This window comes from Phaenicophaeus curvirostris, chromosome 20 (assembly GCF_032191515.1).
Source record: "Phaenicophaeus curvirostris isolate KB17595 chromosome 20, BPBGC_Pcur_1.0, whole genome shotgun sequence".
In the NCBI taxonomy this organism is placed as follows: domain Eukaryota; kingdom Metazoa; phylum Chordata; class Aves; order Cuculiformes; family Cuculidae; genus Phaenicophaeus; species Phaenicophaeus curvirostris.
In genome coordinates this window covers 12,239,995-12,259,650 of record NC_091411.1, presented here as the reverse complement: position 1 = coordinate 12,259,650, position 19,656 = coordinate 12,239,995, and the positions used below count along the sequence as shown (strand labels likewise).

The window sequence follows — 19,656 nt, the reverse complement described above, 5'->3', positions numbered from 1 at the left end:
TAAGGTGTGCATGTAAGGACTCCTCTGCGGTCGCTGTCTGAGAGCACAAGGAAAATGTTTATATTTTGTTACAAATAACGAGTGAGAATGCAATTGAGTTTCAGCAGGACTTCCATCCACGATGAGCATTCACGCAGGAAAAGATGGATGTCCTTTTTGCTTTAGATAAGAGGGTCCCCACCCTGTGGGTGTTTATACTCTGTTTTGTTAAGTGGCATTCGTATCTATAGAAGCATCTAAGCCTGGCTCTTGGTTTAACCAAATATTGGCTGCATTGTAATTCCGGTGCGACCATTATCCAACATCTTGCATTTGCTCCTATAAACGCAGCGCAGGCATGGTTTGCTAATTCTGGGGTAGAAAGTTTCTAGGTGTGTTGTAGCCTGAACACACAATGTGGCACCCTTGCTGTCTCAGATCCATGAATTCGAGCACTCAGAGTGTCTCCTGTGAGTAGCAGAGGCTGGATCTGGAGTACGTGTGCTGCAAAGTCATCACCAACAGCTCCATATTCGCTCCTGGTGGGAAGCACTGGGAGTTTTCTATCTGCATCATTTGCAAAAAATGTGGTAAAGCCACTAAATTAAAAAAAAAAAAAAACACTAATGCAGATTTTAATTTTTCACTTTTAAAAAATGAGTAGGCTTATCTGAAATATGCAACACGATAATATAACATGATAGGAATTTCAAGAATCTAATGCTGGAATCCAGGAGCTGTTGTTGGGGCCGATCATTTTAATTTCCAACCCGGATCTTATACTTTTCCTCTGCAGCCGCCGCGCATTTCTTGTGGCCCCTCGCGCTCGACAGGACCCCTCCGGCGACACCCGCGTGGGAGCGTTCATGGAAATCAGGGGCAGGCAGCGAGGCTGGGTGGGTTTCACTGGCGAGGCGAGAGGTAGGGGTGGAAGGTGTGTCCTGTGCAGCACACGTGTGCAGCTCTGCCGCGGCCGCACCTGCGCCTCGGCCCCCTCAGAGGAACAGGGAGAGCTGGTTTGGGTCATCTGCCACTTTCCCACTCCCACACGGCGAAGCCAGTAAAACCAGGGTGGTGGTTTTAATGGAGTTGTGGTGTCTCCCTTGAGCCTTAAAGAGGACAGTCGTTCCAGCGGAGTGCAGCTCAGGACACGCTTAATGAGGGGAAATCAACCCCCCTAATTCCGGTGCTGTTGTCCCCAGGCGTTCAGGGAGAAAGGAGGATTCCTTCGGGAGGTAATTTAGAAGGGTAATCACTGTCCTAAGTTAGGTATCCTCCCAAGAATGCACAAGGAATTAAGGTCCCTGACTACTGCCATCAGCTGCTCTGGAATGGCTGCTGGAGGAGCAGCTGCTCTTTGTTGGTTACGCAGAGGAACTTGGAGCCTCCTCCCTCGCAAGGCATGAGAGCTGGAAATCTCTGTGGCCTCAGTCCAGGTCTGGTGGTCGGGTGCTGTTAGCCCTGTATATACACGCTGTTCCCATAATTGCCTTGGGGTTAACCTGCTCCAGCTGCTGGGTGTCCTGCAAGCCCAGAAGTCCAGCAGAGCGTTGTCCCAGACTCCTGCTTTTCCCATTCAGGATGGTTTCCACATCATTTTGGGATCTGGTGGAAGGAAAGGTAGGACTTCCAGACTCCCTTCGGAAAGCAGGCTGATCCTCTATAGACCTTGTCCTGGATCCTTGGGAACCTGACGGTGAATGCTGGTCTCTGGATGATTTCCTTCTGTTTGGAATGAATGGTGAAGCATCTGCAGCTCTCTGGGAGCATCCCCGCCCCTGTGAGGGTGTTTCATTTTGTTTCTTTCCTCTGGGATTTATTCCCTGGCACTCTGTCCGTGTTTCCAGCAGGATCCAGGGGTGGATAAATTGGTACCAGGGTAGCTGACAATGCACTGAGCTCTCTTCTCAAGACAGACCTCTGCCCAGGCTGTGAAATCAGCCAGTTAACCACGGATGCTTTAGACACAATTTGCTGGATAACTTGTATTTGCAAACCACAAGTGTGTGAATTTGTTCCAGCGTGTTTTATTCTGTTTCTGCCTTGAAGCTGTAGCTGCTGCCGCTTTCTTCTGTTCATGCAGCTTCTACCCCAGCTGACCTGGCTGGTGCTTCTGGCCGTGACACCGAGCGCTGTGGGGCCGTGATGCTGTTACAGCCACCTCCAGGAGTGAATCACAGGCGTATAAAAACCAAATCAGAAAGCAAATGACACTGGCAGTGGTGGAACCTGTAGGGGAACGCAGGGTGCTGGGTAGGATGTCCAGTTAAAAGGGGCAAATTAGAAATATAAACTGCTTTTACTCACCCTGGATTCACAGATGCCCCCAAAACACCTGTGGTTGTTTTGAGAAGAAATGTCAAGGCCCAGAGACCTCCTGGCAGTGATAAACTATGTGAAGAGAAGCTGTTTGGCTCTATTGCCTGCCAGTACTGCGTTTCAGGCGACGAAGGAGAGCACTGGTGGGTCCAGAAGGGTTTGGAGGTGGAGAACTATTTTAAATAGAGAATTCAATGTCTTTGTCTAAAATAAATGGAAATTTTACTTAAGAAAAAAAAAAAAAGGTTTAAGACCAAAAAGGGCCAGTTTTAGGGTCTGTAATTTGTTCTTTGCTCTGTCTGAGACCAAGTGAGGGCTTGCAGGGAGCGGGGCAGCCTGACAGCGCAGCCCTGTCCGTGTGTAGGTTACCTTCCTATGGAAACCCCACGGGAACAGGGCATTGATTTCAGATGCACTGTTAATACATGTGAGAGAGGTCACCGTAGCTGGTAGTCATTATTGTTGGGGTCATTGATGTCCCAGGTCTGCTTACGTGGCTGTGGTAGAAAAACAGATGTGAAAAACGAGAAGAAAATAATCACTTGACAAACACACACATTATTCTAGCAAAAAGTGCATTTCTGAAAGGTGCAGGAATAAAGCCTGGCACGCGTCGTCTGTGCCCACCCGCTGCCCTCCCGTCCAGAGCTGTTTGTCCAGCCCTCTCGGCACCGTCCTGCGGCTCCCTGCCTGCTGGCGTTCGGCTGCGCGCAGGGGCTCGAGCTCTGCAAAAAGCGATGTTCTTAGCAGACCAGTAGCAGACTGGTCTGTTCCTGGATCTGTGGGTTCCTTCTATATTTAGATGCCTTAATGAGAGAGGCTTTTGTGGTCAGGGCTGCTGACAGGAAAGAAAAAGGGGAAAATAAGAATGTGTGGAGGGAAATGTCTTGGGAAGACATTCCAGAGCATTCATGGGCTCCTAATGTCCTGAGGACAAAATTGGAGGAACTCAAAGCAATAAAACCTCTTGGCTGGCTATGACAAAACATAGAGTTGTTGCATTACATTAATGTATTTTAATTGACTCTGGGTTTGTCCCCCGTCGGTTTTATAGCGCTGTCATCTGGAAGACAAAACACAGAGCTATGCTTCCCCAGCAGAGCGATGCTCGGGTCTGCGCTGGTTGTGTCGAGAAGACCAGACTTCGTGTGAACTGGATAATTACCCCATAAATGAACCAGAGCAAATGTAGGTTTGGGAAGTGTCTTCTAGTGAGAGTAAAATATTGACGAGCAACTGATTGAGTTCACATGAGGCTGGATCATGGGGAAAATAGAATGTGGAGGTGCAGTTAGTCTGCATCCTGTGACATATGTACGTAGGGATTGACTTGATATCCAAAAAATTAGTTCTACCATGTGGAATAAGTTCTTGACTGCGACGCAGACGCTTGGCAAGGAGTGGATCCTCCGCTGCTTCAGCCGGAGAAGTAGCTGGTAATTAAAGGCTCGTTGTCTGTGAATCAACAGGAAAAATGAGGGCACATTTTTTGAATGGGCTTAATGAGAACAAAGGGATGTTGGGATTAGAGATCCTTGGTTTCTTCTTTGGGTTTGGAGAAGAGTGAGGTTTGCCTTGCTCCCCCTGAGCTGCCGTTGCTGGCGCACCCTGCCTGGTCCTCTGCCATCTGCTCCGTTTGTTTGGTGGCTGCTGGGGTGGATTTGTGCAAGATGACCACTTTTCCCAGTTTCTCTTGCTTTCCTCCCCATTTGTGGAACTAAAAGAAATTCCTGAGTACACCCTTTATCTCTGAGCTACTCAGTTATGTAGAACGGTTCTAAGCCTGTAGGAATTCCATCCTGGAAATGTGTTGCGGTCCTGGGGACTCATGTTAGGCACAGCCAGTTGTGGCTGTTACCAACATGCAGTTGCTTTCCTCCTCCAGTACATCATCTTATTACCATAAATTTAAATATTTGATTTACAAAACGCTGCTGGCTGATCCTCCCGTAGTATCATCTAAGAGACGTCACAATAGATACTGAGTTTAAAGATTGTTTTAAATGGCTTTTATACAGACAGAGGTCAGAAAAGGCAAGATAACAGCAGAAGAGGCTATGTCAAAAAGTAATTAGAGCAGGACAAATGGATTGTGCAGGCATGTCGAAGGCTGTTATTTCTGTAGGCAGTGAGTAGGAAAGGTGTTAATGTAATGTGACAGATCTGGAGCAAAAATGAGGGTGCAGGGAAAACAAATAGGAGCTGACCAATGGAATGGCTTAAATCGTGAGGTTGGCTTTAACATAATTTGATTACACATGAAAGAAATGTTTAGTGTAGTTTCTTTGAAAATCTAATTGTCTTAAGTAGTGCACGTTCGATTCAGTCCTTGCACCCAGAGAAGCCGTCTCGGCGCTGCGGCAGCATCGCTGGCTGTCGGCGTGAGGAGCTCGCCCTGTGCAGCCTCTGGAGCACAGGATCCGGGGGTTTCCCCAGTGGGAGCCCACTAGAACCTGTTGTTATTTACAGTCACGTACGTTTTAATGTGGGGTCTCGTGCAGTCAGGGTGAGTGGTACCCGGGGCCTTGGAGCTTCTGGTAGAGGTGGGGTGAGAATGGAGAACCTGCTTGTTTTTTCAGGACGCAGCTCCTGCCCTCTTCCAAAGTGAGAGCAATATTCCTAGGAGGGGGTAGCAATGCAGAAGTGCCCTGGAATTGCAGACAGCTCCAAAGGACAGGACAGAATAAAAAGGTTTAATTTCTGCTTTGTGGTGTCGGGTTGAAGTCACGCTGCCTGCCGCACCGGTGTGGGTTCGGCTTTGCAGGCAGAACCGTGTGCAAAGAAACTGGAGGTATTTTCCTAACATCTGCAACAGCAGAAACCTAAAACTATGGAAGCGCCTTCCGTCAGGAGCCCCCGACGGAGCTTTGAGCTGGATGCTTCACGTGATGCCCAGACAACAAAAGGGGTGCAGGGCCCATGGAAAATCAGCACACAGGCAGCCAGGATCGCACTGACCCCTCGCCCCGTAAAAGCTCGGAAGGGACCTCAAAGCCCCTCCAGTCCCACCCCTGCCATGGGCAGGGACACTTCCCACTGGATCAGGGGCTCCAAGCCCCATCCAGCCTTTCCTCGCTGCTCTGAGTCTCTCGGGAATGGAAGTTGAATTTACACAAGGTTTTTTTGAGCATGGGAATTTCTCCTGCCCCGTTATTCAGTGTCATCTTTCCTTAATTGTCCTTGCACTTCTAATAAATAGGTTGTCCGTAGCTTTTGACCTTTTTCAATTTCATTTAAGCTCGACATCATCTCAAGAAGTAACCGTGGTTTATAGGTTGTTAAGGCGGTGAACCATTCGTTCTGCGAGGCTGAGGAGGCTGGGGGTCCTTACAGGAGTGGGGAGTGCTGGTGACGTGCTTTTTTCCATGGAATATGCTGTTTTCTGAGGGGACGTGTTCTCGGCCAGCTACCTGGGACCAAAACGGGGGTGTGTGGGTGCTGTCAGGGTATGCAGGACAGTTCCTCTGGGCAGTTCCCCATCCTTTTATTCCCATTATTGTGAATTCCGGAAGGATATTTGTGTTCAGCTTTTCCTTCTCTCGTAAAACAAGAACACGGTATTACAAAACTCAACAAGTTAAACATAATACTCAAAAATCTTGGCAAAAAGACGTTTTAAATGGCTACTCCTAATAACAGAAAAGCTGATTGCAGTCAAAGCAAACCCAAGGGGCCAAGCAGCCTGGGAGCAAAAGGGGACAGGCAGAGCCCAGTGTGGGGGTCCCAGCCCGGTGTGGGGGTCCCAGCCCGGTATGGGAGTCCCAGCCCAGTATGAGGGTTCCAGCCCAGTATGAGGGTCCCAGCCCAGTATGAGGGTTCCAGCCCGGTATGAGGGTTCCAGCCCAGTATGAGGGTTCCAGCCCAGTATGAGGGTCCCAGCCTGTTGTGGGGGTTCCCCTGTCCCGGTATGGGAGTCCCAGCCCGGTATGGGGATCCCAGCCTGGTATGGGGGTTCCAGCCCGGTATGGGGGTTCCATCCAGGTATGAGGGTCCCAGCCCAGTATGGGGGTCCCAGCCCAGTATGAGGGTCCCAGCCCAGTATGGGGGTCCCAGGCTGTTGTGGGGGTCTCAGCCCGGTATGGGGGTTCCCCTGTCCCGGTATGGGGGTCCCAGCCTGTTATTGGGGTTCCCCTGTCCCGGTATGGGGGTCCCAGCCCTGTATGGGGGTCCCAGCCTGGTATGGGGGTTCCCTGTCCCAGTAGGGGGGTCCCAGCCCGGTATGGGGGTTCTCCTGTCCCGGTATGGGGGTTCCCCTGTCCCGGTAGGAGGGTCCCAGCCCGGTATGGGGTTCCCTGTCCCGGTATGGGGGTCCCAGCCCGGTATGGGGGTTCCCTGTCCCGGTAGGGGGGTCCCCTGTCCCGGTATGGGGTTCCCTCTCCCGGTATGGGGTTCCCTGTCCCGGTAGGGGGGTCCCAGCCCCTAGGGGGGTCCCAGCCCGCTCTAGGGTCCCCCCCGTCCCGGTGCGGGTCCCGGCGCGGCCCTTGGCGCCCCCTGCCGGCCGCGCGGGGTCCCTCCCACGCCGCTCAGCTCATTACCCGCCGCGGCTAATTACCGGTTGCGGGCAGGGCGAAGCCCTTGATGCGGGTGCCGGGGCTGCAGCGGCGGGGCTGAGGGCTCTTCCCTCTTTGTTTCGCTCTCGGGCCCGGAACGCGGGGTCGGAACGCGGCTGGTTTGGTTTCCCCGGGGACCCGGCAGCGGCTGCTGGTTCCCCCGCTGCTGCTTGGCCGGAGCGGGGATGAACCAACAACAACCACCACTGCTCTTGTATTAACAAACTGCTGCTGGTCCGGCCGCCGGGAGCTGCAGAGCTGCGATTTAAGGAAATCAAGCGCAAACCAGCCTTTTTCCTTTCCAGTTTACCACCAAAACGCACAAAACTCTTCCTGCCTGCTCAACCCCAGAAGATGCTCCCTGCCCTCCCACCTCTTCAACGGGCGCTGTGGAAGCCGGGAACGGACTTTTTAGCAAGGCCTGTTGTGACAGGACAAGGTGTAGTGGTTTTAGCTAAGAGAGGGTGGATTTGCAGTGGATAAAAGGAAGAAATGTTAGCGAGAGAGGCAGTGGAAACCACATCCCTGGAGGTGCTCAAGGCCGGGCGGGATGGGGCTTTGATCCCCACTGGGATCCAGCAGGAGGTGTCCTGCCCATGGCAGGGGGGACTGGATGGGCTTTGGGGTCCCTTCCAACACAAACCATCCCAGGATGAAGGAGGAAGGATGTTGAGGCTCTGGAGTGAGTCCAGAGAAGAGCAACAAAGCTGGTGAAGGGGCCAGAGAACAAGAGGAGCAGCTGAGAGAGCTGGGGGTGTTTAGCCTGGAGAAGAGGAGGCTGAGGGGAGACCTCATTGCTCTCTCCAACTCCCTGAAAGGAGGTTGTGGAGAGGAGGGAGCTGGGCTCTTCTCCCAAGGGACAGGGGACAGGACGAGAGGGAATGGCCTCAAGCTCCACCAGGGGAGGTTCAGGCTGGACATTAGGAAAAAATTCTTCACAGAAAGGGTCATTGGGCAGTGGCAGAGGCTGCCCAGGGAGGGGGTTGAGTCACCTTCCCTGGAGGGGTTTAAGGGCCGGGTGGACGAGGTGCTAAGGGACATGGGTTAGTGTTTGATAGGAATGGTTGGACTCGATGATCTGGTGGGTCTCTTCCAACCTGGTCATTCTATGATTCTATGATTCTATGATCCTGTGACACGAGGAGGAGGGGGCGAGGGAGGGATCCTGGCCAGGGCAGCTGTCGCGCCGGCCGCGCAGGCGCTCGGTGAGTGGCGGGTGCTCGGGGTGCTATGGGGCTGTCGCTGGTAACGGGGACCCAGGGCGAGGGCGTTCCCTGTGTTTTCCAGAATGATCTGACACTCGTGAGTGATTTGGATTACTGGGAGTTACAGGAGATGCGATCCCAGAACGGGATGGAGTCGCCCAGCGTGAAGGAAAGTGCTTTCTGTGAGGGGATTTAGAAAAGAGCTCGATTGCCTGCTCATAGAAATGTAAAGCTTCCCCTTTGCAATTCTCCTTTCTTGTACTTGCCTGCTAGGGCAGTAAAACCATATACTCCTCATGCCTGCAATCCCATTTGTTTTCCTTTTTCCCTCTGAAGGCGACCTCTCTGAGGAGCCCTTAACCTCCCCCCGTGTTCCCTCTGTTCTCACCCCACACGTGGGATGCAGTGGAACGCTTCTCGCGAGCCGGGCAGTAGGCTGGGATGGCAAATTCCACGGCCAAGCAAATAAAAACTTAAATAAACAAATAAACACAGAATTTGATAAAAGGATTCATTTTGCATAACAACCTATCGCACCAGTGGAAAGGAGGAAAATGTTTCATTTTGTGTTTTGCCTTCACCAGAATTACGATCACCACGCTCCCAGTGCATTTAATGCCAGGGAGCAGAGGAATTGCCCCATCTGTTATCTAACCGCGATCGACACTTCTCAGGAGTCAGGTGGTTGTCGATTCTCATTTTGTGCAGTTCCCTCCGTAGCTTCTGTAAACAGGTTTATTTTAATGTCTGTGTTTTCTCTGATATGCCTGTGCACACGGAGTGAGGGGAATGGAGTTCTGGGGAAAGATACATGCTGCATTTACCTGCAGCTGCAGGGGCTGGGAGCGCTAACATCCACGGTACTGAGACTGGGGAGATGCTTTAATCCGAGTTTATCACTTTTACTCAGCTACATTTGCAAACCAGCCTGGTTCTGGTGTGCCGGCGCTGAGCGTCGTCCTCTTGCTGAAGCTCCTGCGTGTGGGGCTGTTTCTGCTGCTGCCAAACGCCGGGGGCTCGGTACCATCACCACCGCAGAACAGAGATGCAGATGAACCCTGCGGGCTCGGGAGCGCAGGCACCGCAAAATGGAGATGCTGCCAGTGGCACCGTTTGTTGCTGTTCACTATTTGTTGCTTGAACTCAAGCCCACGGCAGTGTTTTCCTTCAGCCCGTGGTGGATGTGCTGCGCACAGGCAGCTCTTGGTTTAGTTGCCTTCAGCTATAAGAAGAATCCACCGCTTCATTTTTCCCTTTACCAGGCTTGTTTTAAGGCTGTTTCGTTCAGACAATGGAATTAAACTTTCTTGTCTTTCTGCCCACCCTCTGCCCTGGTTTGGCCTCTCACTTTACAGAACAGTTCCAGGTCTCTGCAATTATTTTCTGCCTTTAAAGATTTTTTTATGTACAAACTGTGATGTGTATTTAATGTGAGTTTTAATTAGGAAGATTTGGGTTGTTTGGCCAATTATCTTTTTTCCCAGCCAGGTTTAGGCCATAGTTGCAGTTGTTTCTGAATTAGCAAGGGTTTTTTTTTGTGTGTTTCTCTGTTTTAAGTCCCAATAGCAGTTGTGTGAGCAGCTTCGTGTCGGCCTGTTATCCCGAGATTAAGCGGCTTTATCCCAGATCGCTGTGTCCACATTGCGCTGCGGTGTTACCAAATCAGCACTCTGCATTCTGGTCACACTTCTCCAAGGGGTGCCGGGAGCGAGCGAGGCGCTCGTACGGGATGAGGAATGCGGAGCTCTGGGAGCAGGGACAATTGCCAACAGCTGTGCAAACAGCGCGGCCAGGGATGCCTCACCTTGGCCATGCGCGCCGAGGGCAGCGGAGCAGCTCCTCACCAGCCCTGCTTGGGTAACCTCCAACGCGAAGAAAGAGAGGTCAATCCAGAGAGCACGTCAAGGGCCGGCATAGCAACGTCACAGGTTTATAGAATCATAGAATCATAGAATCATAGAATCATAGAATAACCAGGTTGGCAGAGACCCACTGGATCATCGAGTCCAACCATTCCCATCAATCACTAACCCATGTCCCTTAGCACCTCGTCCACCCGTCCCTTAAACCCCTCCAGGGAAGGGGACTCAACCCCCTCCCTGGGCAGCCTCTGCCAGTGCCCAGTGCCCCTTTCTGTGAAGAATTTTTTCCTAATGTCCAGCCTGAACCTCCCCTGGTGGAGCTTGAGGCCATTCCCTCTTGTCCTGTCCCCTGTCCCTTGTGAGAAGAGCCCAGCTCCCTCCTCTCCACAACCTCCTTTCAGGTAGTTGTAGAGAGCAATGAGGTCTCCCCTCAGCCTCCTCTTCTCCAGGCTGAACACCCCCAGCTCTCTCAGCCGTTCCTCATAAGGCCTGTTCTCCAGCCCCTTCACCAGCTTTGCTGCTCTTCTCTGGACTCACTCCAGAGCCTCAACATCCTTCTTGTGGTGAGGGGCCCAGAACTGACCCCAGGATTCGAGGAGCGGTCTCCCCAGTGCCGAGTCCAGAGGGAGAAGAACCTCCCTGGACCTGCTGGTCACGCCGTTTCTGATCCAAGCCAAGATGCCATTGGCCTTCTTGGCCACCTGGGCCCCTGCTGGCTCATGTTCAGTCGCTGTCAACCAACACCCCCAGGTCCCTCTCCTCCAGGCAGCTTTCTAGACAGACTTCTCCTAGTCTGTAGCTGCCCAGGGTTGTTGTGCCCCAAGTGCAGGACCCGGCATTTGGCCTTGTTAAACCTTTATAGCAGAAGCAAACCAGAGACCTGGCCCGGCTTTGCAACAGCTCAGTCCCGTGTAACGCACCTGCTCCGGCAGAAACGCTGCGCTGAAAACGAGATCAGGAATAGGCAGAGTCACAGCGGGACCTGGGCTGGCAGGGACCCCTCAGGGCATGTGGTGGGACCCCCTGGCCAGGCGGGGTGCGCTGAGCAGGGTGGGAGGATGCTGTGCTCTGCCTTTCTGCACACACGGAGTTATTTGCGTTGCTGGATGTCACCAGAAAGCAGTAAAATTTCAGGCTTGGTATCGAGTGAAATACGACCTCTTTTGTTGCCTCTGCGCCTTGTTTATTTTGTCAGGCATTTCTCAGAGCGTGGCTGAGCCCCACCGTCCTCAGGATGAGGAGCAGAGGCAAACGATGGCTTTTGGATGGAGTCAGTGCGGACATCTGGAGGGCAGGTTGGAGTGAGCGTTGGCAAAAACATTCCAGACTGTTCCCTCGAAGGCCTGGGTGTGGTGAGGGTTGGTTTGCGCTGGGTCAAACCCCGCTGACAAGGGGCTGCTTACCGGGCATCCCGTGTTTGCAGCACTAGGGACACATGAACGCCTAATGTCCGAGGCTGAGCTCGTCTCAGGAGGATGGAGGGGGCAGAGGAGCTTCCAGCAAACACTCGCTGTCGCAGGGGAACCCACAGCCGTACCTGTCACAGAGCTCACTGTGCTGCCCGGCGGGGCCTGGTTGGAGGTGTGCAGCTCAACCAGACATGGATTTATTGTTGGGAAAGTTTGCGCTGCCTCTAACTTAAAGGCAGAGGTGATCCACCTCGAGGAGGACGAGCAGCATGGATTTGTTTTCTTGTGTGAGAGAGAAACTGGGAGAGGATGAAACACCCAACGTCTCACCGGTGTTTTCATTAAGGTGCTGACTTTCTTTCTGGGATGCTGATGGATGTGGGATGATGCTGGACTTGGGATGATGCTGGACGTGGGACGGTGCTGGACGTGGGATGGCACTGGACATGGGATGGCACTGGCTGTGGGACGGTGCTGGATGTGGGATGGTGCTGGACGTGGGATGCTGATGGATGTGGGATGGTGCTGGATGTGGGATGGTGCTGGACGTGGGACGGTGCTGGACGTGGGATGCTGATGGATGTGGGATGGTGCTGGATGTGGGATGGTGCTGGACGTGGAATGCTGATGGATGTGGGATGGTGCTGGACGTGGGACGGTGCTGGACGTGGGACGGTGCTGGATGTGGGACGGCGCTGGACGTGGGATGGCGCTGGCTGTGGGACGGTGCTGGACGTGGAATGCTGATGGATGTGGGATGGTGCTGGACGTGGGATGGTGCTGGACGTGGGATGGTGATGGACGTGGGATGGTGATGGACGTGGGATGGTGCTGGCTGTGGGACGGTGCTGGCTGTGGGATGCTGATGGATGTGGGATGCTGATGGATGTGGGATGCTGCTGGGCGTGGGACGGCGCTGGACGTGGGACGGTGCTGGCTGTGGGATGCTGATGGATGTGGGACAGTGCTGGACGTGGGACGGTGCTGGATGTGTTTTCTGGGGCCCTGTGCCCCTTTCCCGCAGCGGGTGCCCCGCACTCCCCAGCGGGCGGTGCTGGGCCCGCTCCCCGCGGTCGCTGCCCGGTGCCCGGGGCCCGGGGCGGTGCTGGTGCCCGGTGCCCGGGGCGGGGCCGGGGCGGGCCCGCGGCGTCACGGCTCGTTAGCATAGGGCGGCCGCGCCATGGCGGGCCCGGGCCGCGCCGCCGCCATGAGGCCGCCCTGAGCCGCGCGGGGGGATGAAGCGGGACTCGACCTGCATGGAAGGTGAGCGCCCCGGGACCCGGCGGGACCCATCGCGGCCCGGGGACGGCGGGGCCGGGGACAGCGGGGACGCCGCGTCCCGGCGGCCTGGGGACGGCGGGGAGACGGGCCGGGCTCGGGGCTGCAGCCCTTAGGGCTTCTCTCTTCCCTTCCCTCCTTTTCCCTTCCCCAGGTGGGTGCGGGGCTCGGGGAAGCAGCCCTAAAGGCCTTCCTTTCCCTTCCTTTCCCTTCCTTTCCCTTCCTTTCCCTTCCTTTCCCTTCCTTTCCCTTCCTTTCCCTTCCTTTCCCTTCCTTTCCCTTCCTTTCCCTTCCTTTCCCTTCCTTTCCCTTCCTTTCCCTTCCTTTCCCTTCCTTTCCCTTCCTTTCCCTTCCTTTCCCTTCCTTTCCCTTCCTTTCCCTTCCTTTCCCTTCCTTTCCCTTCCTTTCCCTTCCTTTCCCTTCCCAGGTGGGCGCAGGGTGCTGCATCCCAGCCCTCAGCTGCCAGCCCCCTTATCCAATTTAAAACGGGGGTGGGGGGGGTGGGGAAAGAGTTTGTTTTGCGGCTTAATTTGTTGATATTTTAAACTTGCTAATCCCGCTGACCATCTGGAAGAGCTTTTTTTAGGATGGTTAATTATTGATGGTCCCGGGGTCAGGCCGGCGCTCGGTAACGAAGCCCCGTTCCCCGGGACTGATGCTGCTGCTCAGATGTTTCACAGCCTTTCTCCCCACCCGTGATCCTTCTCTTCCTGCAAAGACGGCAGCGAAGATCTCCTTTGGAATAGGGATGGAATATTTAAGGGCAGCGCGTTGTTTGGGTAACAGTGAGAACTCATCCTTCTGGCTGTGGCCAGGCCCTGCCCCTCGCAGGCAGGGGCTGCTGGGTTGTTGTGGTTTTCATCTTCAATATTCTTAATTCTGCGTTATTCCCGGTTGTTGCACTTCCAGGCAGCTTCAGTAGGTCCAAGAGGAATATTTGCCGGCAGGAAAGCCGGTTTCTAGTTTTGCTGCTTTGTGGATTTGTCAACTTTAAAGAGCGGAGCCGAACCCTGGCGTTAATTCGGAGCATATGGCCGAGCCGGAGCAGGGCAGGGACCCCGCAAAAAGCTTCATCTTCCGTAAATTGGATTAGAGAAAGTTGATCCCTTGGGAGAGCGAGCGCTGGCTGGGGCCGCTGGGCAGGCTGGCGGTGGGCAGCGCGGTGGGACCCGCCGGACGGGGACACAGCTCGGTGCCGTGGGCTTTTGTTCCCAACTCTTTGTGCAACAACTGGCTGGAGGGAAGGATCAGGCCCTGTCTCCCGTCCTCCCTGCGCCGCACACCGGGGGCTCGTGGTGGCCCTGGTCTCTTGGCCGCTCGCGCCCGTGCGTGGCAGGGTCTGGTGGGATGTGGAGGCGCTGGGCGATTAGGCTGGGGGCTGTGGCCAAGTGGGAGAAGGGGGTCCCAGCCTGCCTGGCAGAAGTTGCATCTCCAGATGAGTTTTTGATATGCAAATAGTACTGGGTCCCAGCCTGCGGAAGGGAAGCGTGATGGGTTTCATCAGCTGCACGCTCCAGGTTTATTCCTGCACAGAAAGGAGCAACCCGTGGCTTCTGTTTTTTATGAGAGTTTTCTTTTGACTGGGCTCTTCCTTGGCAGAAACCAAATCAGTGTGGAAAGAGACCGAGTTTGGGATTTATTGCTGGAGAGGGAGAGTGAAGCAGCGATGTGCTGGATGTTCCTCTGTTGCAGGGCTTTTCTTTTCCACGCTCAGTCAGTGCTTTTTCAAAGGTGACCGCACTCTGTGTCTCCAGAAGCACGACATCTTTCTACAGTACAGAGAATAAGGTTGCACGCAGCTTCTTTCTTTCCCCTTCACTCTTTTTTTTTAAAGGGCTTGAGGAGGCTTGTCCATTTAAATTAACCTTTATCCCAGCTGGGCACACAAATGTTTTTGTTTTAGTTCACAGAGGGTTAATGCTATTCAGGCTCTGGCCGGCCTGCTCCAGGGAGTACAATCTGCTCTTTGAGCTCTGCCAGGACTCCAGAGCCTCCCCCCATCTCCACCGTGGGGCTGGGACCCCCATCTGTGGGGTCCATGGGGGAGCAGGTTGCCCCGGCCCATTGTGCTCCTGGCCGTGGGCTCGAGGTTGCTGCTGGCTCGGGGATCGGCCACCGAACTGAAAATTTAATCCCTGTGTTCACTGATTATCAGTTAAAGAAAAGCCCCTAAAGCCAGCGCGCCTGGGTTTGGGGTGGGCTGGTTTGGATGATGCCGGGAGTGGGAATCGCCCTGGTTCTGTGTCTCTGATTTAACAAGGCTTTTTTTTCTTTAAACTGAAAATTGAGTGTGACGTTGTTAAGCAAGATAAGGGGGAAAAGAAACCTTCCAGATGTTTGTGTTTGAAGCATCATCACAGGTGATGAGATTTTCTTAGTATTTAAGTAACACATGTGTGAGATCTCCCCTCCCCGAGCAGCTGGTATCGAGCAGCTTAGGTTTTAAACCCAGCCAAAGGGCGCTGTGGGGTGTGGGTGATCGGGTGAGTTAATTGTGAAGCAAATACATGATACACAGTTGAAAACTGGTTAAATATATTAATGAGTTGCCGTGCTGAGTGTCATCTGTAATCTGCTTTCAGCTGTGAAAGATTTTCCTAGCTGTAAATCACATTCTGCTCTTCAAATGGGAAGTTTTGCAAACTGCAGCTTTCTGGGTCCTCCCTCTCACTTTTCAGCAGGGACAAATCCCAGCACCGGTTGCTCGGGGGATTGGGAGGGGGCTTGTGCCTTCGCTTTGGCCTCACTCTGGGGAAATAAAGCCTTTTTTTCTGCTCCATTATAAGGCACCGATGTTGCAAGTCACTCAAGCCGGCAGCACCGACATGCGGTCCAGTTTGCAAGGGAAATGTCTCTTGCAGGGAGCTGTAGGTGTTGTGTGGTTTTAAACTGCTCGTGCAGGGATGGGTGCAATCCCTGTGGGGAGCTGCAGAGGTGAAGCCAGCATCTGGTCCCCTCCAGGAATGCAGCCGTGCCTCCTGCTCTCGGAACACCCGCAGCCTGCTCGGGGCCCGTGTCCTCGGAGCGATACAGGTGGGAGCAGTGATGGAGGCTGCCTGGGTGTCCCATACGTTCATTTATTTGCTGTGTGGTTTATGTGCTTGTGCATTGTTCTCTGTACGTGTCTTTGCTGTGTGTTTGAGCAGGCTCAAAGGTGTTTCCTTTTGGAAAATCATAGGAATTTTTTTTTTAAAATTATCCAGACTACTCATTTTGCTGAGGGGGGAGAGCGAGTCTTTTAAAAAATAAATGCCTTTTTGCTACTGTTTGTCTTGTAAAACAGAGCCGAGCAGAGATTTCTTCTTTCTCACAGTGTCTTCTGTGACTCTTGTGTGACATCATAATATTCTTGGAGAATTTGCATTGTATTAAAATGTGGTATGAAACCTACCATGACCTTTGAAAACAATACCTCCTTTAATGTGGCTTTGGGGAGGGGCTAGCGAGGGAGTAGCCATAAAAATCTTCAGGGTTCAAGATGAGGTTGAGATTTTTGTGAGTGCTTTTGTCGTAGCAGCAACTGTTTGATTTAGTGGCCCCTGCCACAATGGGGTGGGAGAACAAAGCCGGAGTATCTTGCGTATGAGTTCGGTAAATGCAAAACCCGTCCGGAAAATTGCAGGGGGAGCTTCCTCACTCCTCTCCAAAATAAAATGTGTACACAGTATTTGGAAAACCTTATAAATTGCTTTGTTTCCTAATCTGCGCTGTCTTGCACAGCATTTAAATCCAGCGGGATCGGGGTGATGAGTAGTAGCAGAGCCAGGGAGGAGGAAGGCTGGGCTTACTCAGTTAAAATCATTATCTCGACGATGTGTTTTGATACCCCTGTGAAATATAAGAGGTAGAGGGAGCTCCGTGCACCCCCAGTACAAGGCTACTTTGAATTCACCCGTGCTTCACCATTTCTGTGCTGTTGGCTGTGGTTCGGCCCCGGCGTTCCCGGCCCTTGCCTACACAAGGCGCCTGCATTAAGTAGGGTGAAAAATAGCAAAGGTCAGGAGCCGGCAATCCCATGGGCCGCAGGGGCAACAGCTCAGGCCTGGTCATGGCTCCTACGGGATTTTTTTTAAATACTGAAGTTCTAAGACTCTGTAGGTGGTTATTTTTCACCCAGCAGTTTCGTGTGAGCAGCAGTTCACGGAGCACACGGGCATCCCTCTCTCTGGTCCATACAGGTCTGGGTCTTTGTTCAGGGTCTGTGCCACAGCTCTACAGTGAGTTTTAATCTGGAAACACACCCAATTAACAGTTTCTGCAGGGAGGCATGCGGTTATGGTGGTGATGGGGCCATTCGCACCATCGTGCCGTTGCCCTGCGAACAGGGAGATGGGGATGGCGAGGGAAGGATTCTGATTCCTCCTGGCTTTAACCATCCAGGCTTTCCATGTTCACCAGGCTCCAGCCCTATTCTTCCCGTAACAAAACCCTGTGCCTGGAAATGAGCCCTCATTTACATCCTTGCCATCAGCGAGCTGGGGTGAGGAGGGAGCCCTGGGATCCGCTGCAGATCCCAGCAGCGCTGGGCTGGATCTCAGCTGGATCTTAGCGCCGCGGCTCGCTGTCAGCTGGGATGCTACAGCAATCCACGGCGTCCTCGTCTGCCTTTTGCTGTGTGTGTAAGCCGGTGGTTTCATGGCTCCCTGGTCCTGCCCCAGTGTGCCCAGCAGCGAGCGCGGCCGTTACTGCTGACCCTGGGATCCCCCAGCACCCGCGATTTATGGCCCTGCTGATGGGAGCAGGGGGAGGGCTGGGAGTTAAGCTGGAGCTGAGCTAAGCCCTGCAGATAGAGGACTCCTCTGTCCTGGGCTAATCCCTGGCCTTTATCAGATAGCCGAGGGTAGAGATTATGCAACTGGTGACTACAAAGTCATGTTTAGCTGCCTCCCTCCAGCGAGATGCTCAGATAACCTGGATCCTGATCTGCACCAGCATTCCACTGGGGCCGTGTTAAGCACATACACATACCTGAGGTTGTCTGTCCTGTAAAACTGGGAATGGTTTAGTGTGGTGATGACACTGTGAATGTTTCTCTAGTTAAAGTTTGTGTTTCCTTCACTCATCTTTTTATTTTAAGGTTTTATAACAATTGCAGTGAAATATGTTGAAAAGTACAAATTTGCTTGCTGTGCATTCGCAAACCTCTTAAAGATTCATGCAGAGTGGTTATCGTTTCTATGGGTTTAAAGCAGGGGAAAAAGCTGCTTGCGAATAAGAGCAGCTGGTTTAGATCTTTCCTCGGCTCGTGTAACTGAAAACTGGTTTTACTTCTGATCCTGATGTGTTTGGCTCATTTCTTTCTATCGCATTCACACGTTCTCCAGCAGTAAGGGGGTTCACACTGGTTTGTTGGGTTGCTTAGGCTTTATCGAGATGGGCGAGGACTTCACTGTGACTTGTACTTCCTGCCACTCCAGAAATCTAGTAGATAAAAACACTTTTGTCTCACAAAACTCCCTGATCAAATCTAAGTGAGGAAAACCAGGCCTGGTGTTGTCATGCTGAAGTGAGTTTGAACCAGCTCCTCTCCTCTGGCTGGTGCAGTCCCGAGGTTGGGGGTTTTCAAGGTCTGTGTCACTTCACCGAGCGATACCATCGGGGTGTGAGTAGCACGCCAGGCACAGTCCGGGGTTGGTAGCGGTGCCTCTGCCCTGTCTGAGCTTTCCATTAGCTCCCTGTGCGGGACGGTGGGTGCAGGCAGCTGCCATGTTCCACTTCAACTCCTGCAGTTCAGCCCCTGCTGGCACCCAGCTTATTCCTCCCTCCCTGCTCTGGCTGTACTGTCTTTTTTAGAGTAATCATAGAATGGTTTGGGTCAGAAGGGACCTTAAAGTTCCAACCCCACCCTGCCATGGGTGGGGGCAAGTCATGTCAGGTGGTTTCTTTGGTTTTGAATTTATGCTCTTCTTTTCCTTCTCCTTACCCCTCAAGGGTTTTTTATACTATCTCCTTGTTTCTCTGACCTGGTCTGTTTGTCTGTCTGTCTCCCTTCTCTTGCTGCCCTGTCCCTGCCTCTTGTTCACTTTCTCAGCCGCTTCTCTTTACCCATCATTTGCACCCCTGTGTGCCCCTCTGTCACCCATGCAACTCCCTCGCTGCCTCGATAAGTCGGTGCTGTGACGGCTCAGGTGCTGTCTGGAAGGAGCCGTTGTCCCTGTCAAGGTGCCAGTGGGTCAGTCCCTTCTGCTCCTGTCACCTAAAGGAGAGCTGCCCAAGTGCCTTCGCTCTGCAGCTTACGGTTCTCCTGGAGGAAGAGAAAAGCAGTGCTGGCTGCTCCTCCCTGGCTCTGCCAGTGAGGTCTGAAACACCGCACGGTCTGGGCTGTCCCACCTTTCCTTTCCATTTCCCGGGGGCAACTTTGGCTGCTGAGTGGTGTCTCCCCCGAACGCTGCACATACTCCTGATTTCCCCATTGATTCGATTGTAGGTATCATGTGAGCTCCTGCAGCAGAGAGGTTTCTTCCTCTGTTTTGAACGGCTTGGAGGAGTAACTTCCAACACAGTGCAGCCAGCATCTGCAGGGCAGGTCTGTGCAGGCAGGGCGCAGGGTGCTGGCGCTTTCCCAGTCCTCTCAGGAGACCTCGATTGCTCAATGAAGCCATTTTATTGACCACAAAGCCCTTCCTCTTCTCTTCCAGATGAGCGGGTAGATCAGCGAACCTGCCTGATCTGCGGGGACAGAGCGACGGGGCTGCACTATGGGATCATCTCCTGCGAGGGCTGCAAGGGGTTCTTCAAGAGGAGCATCTGCAACAAGCGGGTTTACAGATGCAGTCGCGACAAGAACTGCGTCATGTCGCGCAAACAGCGCAACAGATGCCAGTACTGCCGGCTGCTCAAATGCCTCCAGATGGGGATGAACCGTAAAGGTAAAGGAGAGCTCAGCTTTTTGCCGGTGGAGGCACAGACGGAGGCCGGCGTGAGCGATGTGCGCTGCCCTTTCTTGGCTGCCGTTCTGTGTTGTGGTCTGTAGAATTAAGGGCTGCCAGGGTTCCCTCCTGGAGGTGCTGGCAGTGGGATGGCAGGAGGGACTTCTTCCCGGCCACCAAATCAT

The 19,656-nt window shown here is 53.2% G+C and overlaps 1 protein-coding gene across 4 annotated transcripts in view; it reads left to right on the top strand.

The window, feature by feature from the left end:
* NR6A1 (nuclear receptor subfamily 6 group A member 1) overlaps positions 1–19,656 on the top strand; it is a 74,000-nt gene that overhangs the window by 41,250 nt on the left and 13,094 nt on the right. For 3 of the 4 annotated variants that reach the window (XM_069873467.1, XM_069873466.1, XM_069873465.1), the window contains one exon: positions 19,241–19,471. In XM_069873467.1, the coding sequence (XP_069729568.1) occupies positions 19,241–19,471 (231 nt within the window). Of the gene's footprint in view, positions 1–12,476; positions 12,588–19,240; positions 19,472–19,656 lie in introns of those variants that run through there. The other variant, XM_069873468.1, reaches the window with a different exon arrangement.